This window comes from Furipterus horrens, unplaced genomic scaffold (genome assembly GCF_987537825.1).
Source record: "Furipterus horrens unplaced genomic scaffold, mFurHor1.1.pri manual_scaffold_9, whole genome shotgun sequence".
Classification (NCBI taxonomy): Eukaryota; Metazoa; Chordata; class Mammalia; order Chiroptera; family Furipteridae; genus Furipterus; species Furipterus horrens.
Window position 1 is genome coordinate 80,381,825 of NW_028327179.1, and position 12,038 is coordinate 80,393,862.

At 38.8% G+C, this 12,038-nt stretch overlaps 3 protein-coding genes and 1 long non-coding RNA gene across 14 annotated transcripts in view; 2 read left to right on the plus strand and 2 right to left on the minus strand.

The window, feature by feature from the left end:
- LOC150002033 (tRNA wybutosine-synthesizing protein 3 homolog) overlaps positions 1 to 6,651 on the minus strand; it is a 30,598-nt gene extending 23,947 nt beyond the window's left edge. For 5 of the 8 annotated variants that reach the window (XR_016513097.1, XR_016513094.1, XR_016513095.1 and 2 more), the window contains exons 1-4: positions 6,369 to 6,651; positions 3,077 to 3,157; positions 1,383 to 1,454; positions 94 to 210 (exon numbers count right to left, since the gene is read on the minus strand). Coding sequence is in view for 2 of the 8 variants with exons in the window: in XM_090287448.1 (XP_090143574.1) it covers positions 1,383 to 1,454; positions 3,077 to 3,157; positions 6,369 to 6,605 (390 nt within the window). In the remaining 6 variants the exon portion in view is untranslated. Of the gene's footprint in view, positions 1 to 93; positions 211 to 1,382; positions 1,455 to 3,076; positions 3,158 to 6,258 lie in introns of all 8 variants that reach the window. The other 3 variants (XM_090287448.1, XM_090287447.1, XR_016513098.1) reach the window with 2 other exon arrangements.
- The window catches only part of LOC150002027 (palmitoyltransferase ZDHHC11-like), a 426,431-nt gene that overhangs the window by 339,391 nt on the left and 75,002 nt on the right, over positions 1 to 12,038 (minus strand). The window lies entirely within an intron of this gene.
- LOC150002028 (uncharacterized) overlaps positions 1 to 12,038 on the plus strand; it is a 399,760-nt gene that overhangs the window by 323,036 nt on the left and 64,686 nt on the right. The gene's annotated exons all lie outside the window — the stretch shown is intronic.
- Positions 7,370 to 12,038, plus strand: part of LOC150002034 (zeta-crystallin-like) — a 30,947-nt gene continuing 26,278 nt past the window's right edge. The window contains exons 1-2 of one of the 3 annotated variants that reach the window (XM_090287450.1): positions 7,370 to 7,463; positions 10,500 to 10,616. In XM_090287450.1, the coding sequence (XP_090143576.1) occupies positions 10,506 to 10,616 (111 nt within the window). In that variant the 5' untranslated portion in view covers positions 7,370 to 7,463; positions 10,500 to 10,505. The other 2 variants (XM_090287451.1, XM_090287449.1) reach the window with 2 other exon arrangements.

The following is a 12,038-nucleotide window of genomic DNA, read 5'->3' on the forward strand; positions in this document are numbered from 1 at the left end:
AGGCAAAGCAAAGAAAGGTAGAAGGATGGATGGCTCTGTTCTTGCTGGGCCACCAAATGCAGTGCAGAATGAGATGGGGACACAAACCAGTACCATGAGGTTTGCTTTTCCATTCAGTCATGCTTTACAGGGGTTTTCTTTTGCAAGCCGCTTCTATTTGTCAAACAGGCTCTTGGTAAAAAGAAGTAGAAAATAGCAAAGTCTAGGGAGCTAGAATGGAGGACAATCTGAAATTAATTCAGGAGCAAATACATGCCATGACAAAAAGTAAATACAATCAGTATACAGTATTCCCTCACTTTTCGCAGGTATTATGTTCTAGACCTCCCCACGACAGGTGAAAATCCACGAAGTAGGAACCTTATATTTATTTTAGTATTCATATATATTTTAAGGCTTTATAAACCCTTCCCACACACTTATAAACCATTCCCAGTCCCTTATTAACCTTTTCCACACTTTTATAAACACTACTTACATTCTTGAACATATTCTACACTCTTAAACCTATGTAACTTTAACAACATACGTATACAGTACCGCAAAATCCCACAACATAGCGAAAAATCCGTGATAAATAATTAAATATAATATTTTAAAAAATCCTGTGACACAGTGAGGCCGCAATAAGTGAACCACGATATAGAGAGGGACTACTGTATACTGTAGCAAATCAGATCAGGGCAAAATCACTACGGAGTGGCTTGGCCAGGAAAACTCAGAGAGGATGTGGAACTGAGGAGCCTTAGAGATAATTCAGTCCAGAAGTAAGCATACTTTTTCTGAGAAAGGAGAGATAGTAAACATTTTCATACAGTATGTCACAGCTACTTAACTTTGCCACCGTAACACAAAAGCAACCTTAGGCAGTAATTAAGCAAATGTGTGTAGTAGAATCTGGCCCCACCGTGGGCTGCACTTGGCCCTAGGGCAGTAGTTTGCTGAACTCCTGATATGGCTGGGAAAATTCAGACCCTGAGAGATTAAGGAGCTTGCCCAAGTTCATATAGCATAGCCGGGGGCCAGACAGTATTAGTGTAGAGGACTTTAGCCTCCGTATCTGTGACTCCTTCCATGACACCATGGTGCTTATTAATTTAGGATTATGTAGAATAAGAAGGGCACAGAGGATGAGGTTAAAAGTGGAGATTACGATACTATAAAATAAGACCTCAAACATACATCTAACAGCTCTCGACTTTGCCCACTCTGAACTTTGCCTGGTAGAAAAATATAAGTCACTGCAGGTTTTTCAGCAAGGGAATGGCAAGAAGATCGGAGTAAGGAGAGACAAAAGGCAGGAGTCTAGGTAGAAGTGTAAGTTATTTCAATAACCTGGATAGCTTCATGCTCAAAGAACTCTTTGCCAAAAGGTATCTTACCAACATAGTCTTTCCTCTCTTTCCCACCGTTATGCCAGAGTTCCTGAAACCAGACTCTACTGCCACTGAATGCTGAAAGAAAATAAATTTGTTAAATTCTGATAATCTATCTAATCAGATAAACTGTTAAACTCTACAAACTGCAGAAGCACATACAATCCCAAACCTGTAATTAAATTAAAACTAGTTGATTAAACTAACACATTAATTTTTGGTAGGTGTTTTAAAGCTCAATTAAATCTATCCACATACCTATAATTTCAAGTATAATTACAAAGTTTTACCAGAATTCGTGCATCTTGCTACTGCTGACACTGCACATGAAGGACAAGGGGTTCAAATTTCAAAATGGCACCACCGTTCACATTTTTCAGAGCTACAATCTAAGTAAAGGAAAAGCGTTAGGATCAGACACAAATACGTGATCCTCCTCTTTGGTGACACTTTGATATGTAACTTCAGTTTTCCCCAGGAACTTTTACTCGTTCAGCACCCTTTTTCTGAAAAAATCTTTTCACTGCTTTTCTGGTCTTCTTTCTCCAAAAACTTATTAATCTGCTTATTCTTTTAAAAGACGTGATTTCTAATTCTCCCATATACCTTCAATGTCATTCTTTCCAACAATGTTTAAAAAGTGACTACTATATTTAATTTCATAACAGATTTTTCATTAAGGAATATGGTATGGAAAAACTATACCAGAAGGTCTGTTTAAATACTCCATTGTTCGATTAAGGTTCGAGACACAAGCATTATTAGGTATGAGCTAGAATTTATATAAGGTAGTTGTTATTTCTGTATGCCTAACACCCCTGGACAGCAGACTCCCTCCTTCACTCTGTTTCATTTTCATGGGACTGTAAATCATGACCCTGTCAACTCATCATTTCCACTATAATAATATCAAAGATGCCAAGTGCCTAGGTCTGATCAAGAACAGCATTCCATTCTATTGGCGAGAATACCTGATCTCAGAGGGAGGACACCTAACTAGCAGTTTATCCAGAGTCCTTCTTTGGGAATGATACATAGATCTCTGGGGTTGATGGTAGCTACCTTTCCTGCCACAAAGATAATCCACAGCAGAAAAGAGTAAGGGCAAATATGCAGAGAACTAGTTTCCAAACAAGGGGATGGATGCTGAATGAGTCCTCTGAAGACAACATTTGAGCACCTGAATCAGTAATGTAAGTGCTTGACTAATACACACTTGTATTAGCTCAACTAAACATTTCAGTTTAGGAAACTAAACAATCCAGCACAGATAAATACATTTTCAAGAAGCAATCCAGGTATGTAACGGATAATTTATTTACATCAACATGCTGGTAATATATAGATAGGGCTAATCCTTTATTCCTGGCTCCCTTTCTCCCTTTTCTTTCTATAATTTGTACCAGGTTGCAGAGTTATAAAATGGCAGAAATGAAATTTAATCTTTGGACCCAATGTGTCCACTGTCCATGAACTCTTTGCTATAACCAAGAGGATGTGTTTTGTTGAGCAGCCGTAGTAATGCTCGCATACGTATTTCTACTTTTAGGTCCTACAACTCTCCTTAGGCTTTATGAATAATATTCACCCACTATAATTATGAACATATATCACCTTGAATTGTCAATTGTTTTCATCTGTATTTAAAGTGACTGTGAATTAAAAAGCTTATTTCTGTAAGTTTATATATAAAAACTTACCACATCATCTTTTATACAAGGTTTGTGTGTAACCAGTAGCCAGCAACAGTTTTGTTTCTGAACCTCAAAGCCATCTGTACTCTAAAATAAAAAATAGCATAATTTAATTTAATCATATATTTATAAAACTATTAAGTACAATGTATACTATATGGTAGGCTTTCTTAAATTAATAATCCCAAGTGGTGATTTTTAAGTATTACTGAGAAAAATTCAAAAGGCTTTTGGGTAACATTAACCAAAAACAAAAATGAAACCAAAATGTTTAAAATAGAAAGAAAAATAGCATGTGATTTTACTTACATGTGGAATTTAAAGAACAAAATAAACAGCAGACTGGTGGTTGCCAGAGGGGAAGGGGAGTTGGGGGATTGGGTATGAGGTGAAGGGATTAAGTACCAATTTGTAGCTACAAAATAGTCCTAGGGTGTAAAGTACAGCATAGGGAATATACTCAATAATATTGCAATAATTATGTATAGTGCCAGATGGTTACTGGAAATATCAGGGGGAACACTTTGTAAAGTATATCATTGTCTAACCACTAAGCTGTGCACCTGAAACTAACACAAAAATAATACTAAAAGTAATCTATAATTGAAAAAAAATAATAAATAAATTAAAAATTTTTTAAATGTGTTTACCAAGGTAAAAAAACGTAATATTGTCTAAAATATGGTCGTGCTTTTGTCAGGAGGAAAGAATTTACTCAAGGGGTTGAACACTAGCAGGCTCTGAGTTGTCCCGGAGCTGTTTTACTTAGCACAATGTTAAAAAACAAAACAAAACAATTGAATTACTTCTGTAAAAAAGCACTGCTGTCACAATCCCTACTGCTTTTCACTGTCACCTGAGCTGTTCACACCTTTATAATATGTCCCTAGTTTCTAGAGGCATAAATCTGTGACCTCTTCATTAGACTTTACATGTAGTTCCAAAGGGCAAAGCTGGAACTAAAAGATCAAAATTTCAACAACGCAAATATTTAACATCGGATTCTTTGTTTATTAACCGGAAGGAGTGTTTATTTGTAGAGTTCTATTACATACTTTGGGTATACACAGGTCCTACCCTTAAGGATAATTGAAAAAAGAAGCAGGAAACCACATGCACTTTTAAATCACTGTGCTTCTACAAAGTAACTATTCACACAGTGGGTACACAGGAGACTTTGCTATTTGGCCTTAGTAATGGGAAGAGCTGAACTTGTCCTCAATAACTGGTTTGTTTTCATTCAGTAACCTCAGTGGCTTTTGTATCTGATTTTATGCTGGGTGCTCTAAATTGTAGAACCAAATGTGTAGCCCACTTCTAGATTTAGAATCTCGTTGTATGTTTTAGGAATTAATGTCATCATTGGCTTCATCTAATTGATACTCCCTTTATCCAGATATTCCCATTCTTAATTCTTCTTCTTATATTGCCTTTTTGTAAATGCATCCAAATCCTTTCTGAGATAAGGCAAGGTGAAAATAAATATAATACCAGGTATGAGTAATACATAAAATAAAAAGAGGTTCAGAAAACGTCCTAAGGCAGTTCAGAAGAAGCAGTTATTACTTCCAAATGTGTTTTTGTGTTCAGGTGGGAGGGGAGTTTTGGTAGTCATGCCTTATGTATATGCAGAGGTGGTAGAAAACAATTCAGGAAAAATAAACATGAGCTAAGGCAGGTAAAAATAAGATAAAAAAAGGGAATATTTCACTTTTAGCAAATAAAAATGAAGAGAAAGAGCAGGAAACAGGGTGGAAAGGTATAGTACTAGAGTTGCAGTCTGGATATTCTGATGTTAAAAAAACGTGTAACAAAAGATTTCTGCGTAAGCCCTGGCCGGCTAGCTCAGTTGGTTAGAGCATCAACCCGATACGCCAACGTTGCAGGTTTGATCTCTCAGTCAGGGCACATACAAGAATCAACCAATGAATGCATCAATGGATCAACAGACTGATGTTTCTGTCTCTCTCTCTCTCTCTCTCAAATCAATAAAATATTTAAAAAAAAAGACTTCTGCATAGATGAGTGACATTGACAGAGTTGTGCTTTAGAAAGGTAAATCTATTAACAACGTGTAACATGGTTTGGGGTAGAGATTCATAGTTTAGTGACCTTTTAGGAAACTACCGCAGAAATCCTCTTAAGTAGTAGAAATGGGGGAAGAAAGACAGCAAGCTCAGCAAGAGTCCCAGTGCTCAAAAGACAACAGAAGCAATGTAAAAACAGGCCCTCTGAACCAGAGAGATCAGTGAGGGACCTGAAAAAAGAGCGAAGGCGTGTGTTGTCTTTCATGCTCTGAATTCAGTGCTGATGCTAAAATCAAAAAACAGCTAGCTTTTTCTGTGCTCTTAATATGGGCCAGGCACAACACTAGATGTTTCAAATAAATTACCTTATTTTCTCTACACCAGCGATTTTCAACCCTTTACATCTCATGGCACACAAATTATTAAAATTCTGCAGCACACCAAAACTGCTGATCTAACAAAAAATAGATATTTTGATTCATTCACATTGGACTGCTATTGTTTTATTGACTGTTGTCGTTTTTTAATTTGACAAAGGGAAAAGAGGTCAGTTTTAAAAATTCTTGCGGCGCACCAGTAAGCCTTCCGCAGTACACCCCCTCGAAAATCCCTGCTCTATACAAAATCCCTACAAAGCTTATACTCTTTTGTTATTCTCAGCTCATGAAACAGGGAGGGGGTGAGCTCAGATAACTGTCCTGAAGTCACAAAGCCAGTAATTCCCATAACTGGGTTAGAATCTAAGCCGTATCACTTCAAAGCCCGAGGGCTTGACCACTATCTCACACTATACTACCGTGCTGTACTTTCTCGGCCTAATTAAGAATTATAAGAGCTGTAATAATGGAGTGGGCCGCTAGGAGGCAGTAAACACCTGAACCGTGGTGACGTTAAGTCAGGTATGAAGGATTTGGTAGAGCGCTAGAAGCCTCCAGCTTCGCCAGGCTGGAAAGTTTCTCAAGTCCCTTAGTATTCAGAAAATCAGATTCTTTAGCCCTTGAAACTCAGAATCATTCCCAGGCCTGCAGCCTTAGCAGAATATCAGGCTAGACCTACAGAATCAGAATGTGTACTTGAAAAGATACCCAAGTGATTAATAGACACATTCAAGTCTATCCACCCTCTTAAGTTGCCAAAAATAAAGAAATCGAGACCACCCACCAGAAGGACAAACACAAACAGGCTGCACTGGGGTGCTGCAGTGGGTGGACACAGAGCTCCTGGTATTCCCACTACAAGGCAGGCGCTGGACGGGCTCAAAGGAGGCTCACCCCGTCTAGGAGGATGATATGGCCAGAGCAGGAACTGGTGGTAAAAAACTGTTCTCGCCCATTCAGGAGCTGCACAATCTCAGCCACATCCTCGTCCACACTGCCCTTGCGGCTGAGGTCCGCTTTGCTCAGACACTGCGCCTCCCATCTCCTGAACTCGGCTCCACAGTCCATGTGAAGAGGAATTCGGGGTCTGTACTTCCACAATAGCCCTCGCGTTCCCCTGGGGGTAGCCATATTGGAACGAGTGGTGCCGAGAAGGTCCAAACTTTCTCACTTCCTCGTCATTACAAACTCGGAGATTCTCGCGCGGTGTCCTGGGGGCTGGGAGAGGCTGGAGGGCAAGGCGGAGCCAGCGAATACTGAAGACGGCAAGGCCCGCCCCATTTTTTTGTGAAATCTGTGGGAACCTTCGCAGATTTCGATTTCCCAGTCTCGGACATGGTAAGTGGTTTTAGAACAGTCCCCGAGATGTTCCAGATGTGCTCTTCCGAGCCTAGTCCGGACTGAAACGAGCTCGATTTTGGCGGCGCCCCTGCCTGCGCGCTGTACCAGTGAGTGAGGTGCTCCTGGGCACCCTCTTTCTCCTTTAGGGGCCGTAAGCTTCTCCTCCGTAAATTACCTGGGGAGTTGTATCTGCCTGGCCTGAGTTCCCAGCCTTGGTTTCCAGTAGGATGTGCGTCTCGGCCCCACACCGCGGGAAGCCCCTTGGCATTGCCCCTGCACCTCCTCTTGCCCCACCCGCTTGCTTTTCCGGGCGCCCAGGCCTGGGCTTGGGGATTCCTGCGGCCGCGCGGCCATTTGCTGCGTTCCCTGCCCGCCGCCCACCTGTGGGAGCTGGTTTGTCTTCGGTTCCTTGCAACTACAGGGGTCCCCTGAGTTCTTTCTAACCGGCCTTCCTCCTGCTTTGCGATCAGATTTGCCATCTTTTAGAACTGTGTAGAGTTTTTTTTTTGTTTGTTTGTTTTTTTAACCTTTCCTTCTTAGAATAATCTTCAAAGAAAAAAGAAAATGTTACAAAACACCCAGTTAACACATCGTTGGATGTTTACACAGTTCCTCTGTTCCTCCAGGACACACCTCTGACCAGGGAAGGTGTGTTAATCATTGAACCGGTTTAAGGTTCGGCCTGTTTGTCCGCAGCTGGTGGGAATGGCTGTGTGAATGCCTGGTCAGCAGCAACAAATCCCACCGAGCTCTGCTCCCCACCGCTGGTGAGCAGATTGCCCAGTTCCACCCAATGTTTGCCTCAGAGAACCTGGAGGGTTTTATCTAGTCAATAACTCTGCCACCCTCTCTTACCAGAAGTGGGCGCTGAGATCCAGCCCTGCGAGCAACCTGATGAGGTCACAAGCCATGACGATACTTATCCTTGGCTACTTTTTATTTTTTTAATTTCTTTTGGATTAGGAATAATAAAATGCGTACGTGAATCATTCTTGATCAACAGCACATTATATGATTAATTTTCTTTCCAAGTTTTAATTTTTTTATTTCTTGCCTAAAATTTTAATTTAATTTTACTTTTGTTTTTCTCTCCTAACGTACCTTTGCTCTGACTTTGTAAATTGATCTGTGCATTTCGTGTTAAAGTAAATTTCTGATATTTTCTCTATTCCTTTAATTTTCATTTAAACCTAATAGATTCAAGTGTAACATGGAAAAGATCACTGTTTCAGAAAGAATTTTATTTTTACTTTTTAAGATTTTATTCATTTTTGGAGGGAGGGGAAGGAAGAGAGGAGAGAAACAGCAGTGTGTGGCTGCCTCTTGTGCACCCCCAGCTAGGGACCTGGCCAGTAACCCAGGCACATGCCCTGACTGGGAATCGAATAGGTGACCCTTTGGTTCGCAGGCTGGCTGGCGCTCAGTCCACTGAGCCACACCAGCCAGGGCCAGGAAGAATTTTAAATTCTGAATTTTCTAGATTTGCAAAGTATGGTTGACAACCTTTTGTAGGTTAAAAAGTAAAATAAAAATTTTAAACCAAGTTACTCTTGTTGAAAAATTTTAAAAGTTTATATTTGATAAATAGAAAACCATATTTGAAGTACAGTTTAATTTACAAAAAACACAAGCAATGTGACAGGACTGCTGACTGCACATGTTTTACTCTGAATAATGGAGCTTACTACATGCTAGGTGTACTATGACACACACATCATGGGCTGCTGTTAATCTTCATGAGGATCCTATTGTAGGGAGCATTGGCCCCATATTACAGATAAGGAAATTATTAGTTTTCCTAATAGAATAATGCTCTGTATATTTCTACTGGATCCTCTAACTTATGGGCATTTGACATATTTCAAATTGTAAGCAGATGCCTTGATCGTAAAATATGCAACCCTACCTGAAGGTTAGTTGAATTTCATATTTCTAACTGTCTAACTGTCTCACTATTACTGTGCTAAAGTACATTCCTAAGAAATTATGGGTCCTCTCTGCCAACATTTCAAAGGGTGAGCTGAAAAGGATTGTACAGGAAGGAAATAAAATCACACAATGACATTTAGAGTGTAGCACTTGGGTTCTAGCTTTGCTTCTGTGTGACCTTGATGAGTCTCTTAACCTCTTAGAATGTTTTCTCATCCATAAAATGGATGGTGACTTTATTTCCACTTCTGCACACAGTTTTAATAACTGTTGCTTCTTTGCCTATTGTGAAAATAAGTATATCAGCGGGTGTGAAAGATGTGCTTTTTAGAAGAAACCAGGTATTGCAGGGGCTTAGGAATTACCATAATTACTATTCGTGTGTTGTGTTTTTTATTCTTTTTATTATACCTTCTGACACAGTACCTGTATTATGAAGCAGATTATGATCCTGTGGGTAGCTGAGGGGGTTCAAAGGCAAGGAGTACAGACTGGAGCCTGATCAATCATAATGGCAAAAGCTCAGTGGGAAATAAGATCTCCAGAAACAAAGTAGAAGGCAGAGCTGTCAAGGTCATGCCTATCTCCTTACAGGCACCACAGGATAATGTAGTAGTTTTGGACCAGGCAGGATATCTTCTAAATCCAGCATTAAGCACAAGTCTCTTCCTTACTTTGTTCTTTTCTCCCAATTTAGCAAATGTCAAAATGTAGGGGGAAAAATGTACGTACTAGATATTTTTGACATTCTATTTCAGGGCAATTGTGTTTTTATTATTGCTACAGTTTTTTGAGGATGATAGTGATGTCTGTTGGTGAACAGATAGGTGCGAATGCTTGAAAGACACGAATAGGTATGAAGTGGGTAGATACTGAACATGGAAATAGAGCTCTAAACCTTACATGATGTGTGTGTACATGTGTGAGAGAATGAGGACTGCATGGGAGCTGGGGAGAGGCTGAGGCCCTTTGTGTTCTCTGAGGCTAGCACAGCACCTTCCTTATAGTTAATGTTCAAAAAAAATGTGTGTTGAATGAATAACAACCAATATTTGGTATTAACATTTTATTTAAATCATTCTGTAGACTGAACTCCTTGCTGCTAAGGACTTGTTTTTAAAACCAGATTCGTGGAAACATTGTTACGTTAAATCAAAGAAGATTATACAGTTATAGAATCGAGAATATTTTAATGAGTTTATGGTAACAGTTATCTCATGGATGGGTGGGACAAATGGGTTTGGAGATAGGTACTGGAGGCTTCAGTTATATCAATAATATTTTAGGTTTTTAAAATGTTAAGATTTGTTAAAGGTGGGTGGCAGATAAATGTGTTTATCATATTCTTTGTATTTATGTATTTGAAATAATTAATAACAAAAAAAGATCTATTTATCTCATGTTAATGAAATTTATATTAGCTCCTAAAATTTCCAAGATGTTGCAGCCCAAGCGTACACAAAAGGACACCTACAATATTCATTTTGTTAGACCTATCCAGATGTTTTTGTTTGCATGTTTGATTCCCTGTTGAAGGCATTGAATGGCTACAGGAAACAATATGAAGTATTTTGCTTTGTAGCTGAAGGATTTGTAAGATGAAAGGTTTTAAACATGAAATGAGATCAGTGTAAGCTTGTGATTTAAATTGTCATTTGAAAAATTGTTTGATCTGACCCTCCAGGGGAAAAAAACATAGTAATAGCCTAGCTGCAATAGGACAATACATTAATTTTTTTTTCCCTCAGTCTCTAGATCACCATGGCGACTGGACAGAAGTTGATGAGAGCTATTAGAGTTTTTGAATTTGGTGGACCAGAAGTGCTGAAATTTCAGTCGGATGTTGCAGTACCAATTCCAAAAGACCATCAGGTGGAAATAATTACTTAAAAACAGGCAATAATTACAGAGTATGAGTCTCTAGCACATCAAATTAATATTCAAAAGAAGCAGACTCATAGTGATTGTAAAGATAGTTAAAGACAAATTTTACACTGCTTATGAGCTCTGACAAAGATAACATAATTCTAATAACAAGTGAAGTAGATCTAAGAAAAGAAATAATGTGGCGTTTTAAGAATTTTTTGAAGTTGAGAATCATCGATGCAGTGCAGTAGGATTTTTTTTAAATGGAGTCATAAGTAGTTGTGAATAGTTACTCTATTATAAATTTTCCTGATTTTTATTTTGTGGACATCAGGAAAACAATTTTCTTCTGCATACCGGCTTTTCGTATATGAATTAAGAGAGTTTAAATGTAGAGCTTAATCATTTCATTTCCAGTGACTTTAACAATACGTATACATTTTCAATAAAACTTATGTATTGTTATTACTGCAGTTGCCATGGCTCCTGAGTCTTAATTTCCTTAGCAAACTTTATGAGCGTTTTCACAATTTGGCCATAACCTATCTTTATATATTTATTTCTTATCACTCTTTTTCAATAGACTGTGCTATAGTAGCATCAAGCTTTATCCAGTTTCTCCATGAGGCCCTTTTGTTCCTTCTGTCTTTGCACGAAATTGTCCTTTAACTTGAAATATAAGTTTTCTCCAAATCCCACAGAATTTCAGCTCATCCATTAAGGCCTAGTACGAATACCACTTCTTTTTAAATGCCTTTCTTTACTCTTACAGCAGAAGTAATTCTGTGTTAATTGAGGTAAAATAAGCTTCTGTAGTAGAAGTAACCTTAAAATATCAATAAATCAACAATAGAAAATTATTTCTTATTCACTAGATTCCAGAATTCGAAAATGTTAGTTGGTAGCTCTCCTCCAGCACTGGCTCAGGGACCCAGGTGTCCTCCAGCATGTGGCTCTGCCACTTTCAATGCCTGTCTTCTGAGGTCACATGAAAGGGCAGAAGCAGTGTGGATTGCCTCAGAAGGCCTTTATGGGACAGGCCTGGAAGTGGCTCTCATCACTTTTGTTCAGAGTCCCTTGGCTAGAACTCAATCCTTTGGCTACTCATAACTGTAAATGAGCCAGGAAACAATAGTTCTTTCCTCTATACCCAGGAGGAGGAAATAGATTTGATGAGCACAGAAAGGTCTCTGCCACACATCTCAAGTATTTCCATCACTATTTTCTCAAAATGTTTTTCATTTGGCACATAAACCATTCTGCCTTACATTTTTATTTAAATGTGGATTTGGAAAACAGGAAGGTGAGCTCATTGAAGGCAAGGTTTTTCCCCTTCATTTTTATAGTACCCATAACACAGGGGAACAAATTTTAACATAATTCCTCTTGAGTTAGATTTTTCAGCTATTTAGACTTAAATAGGCTTGC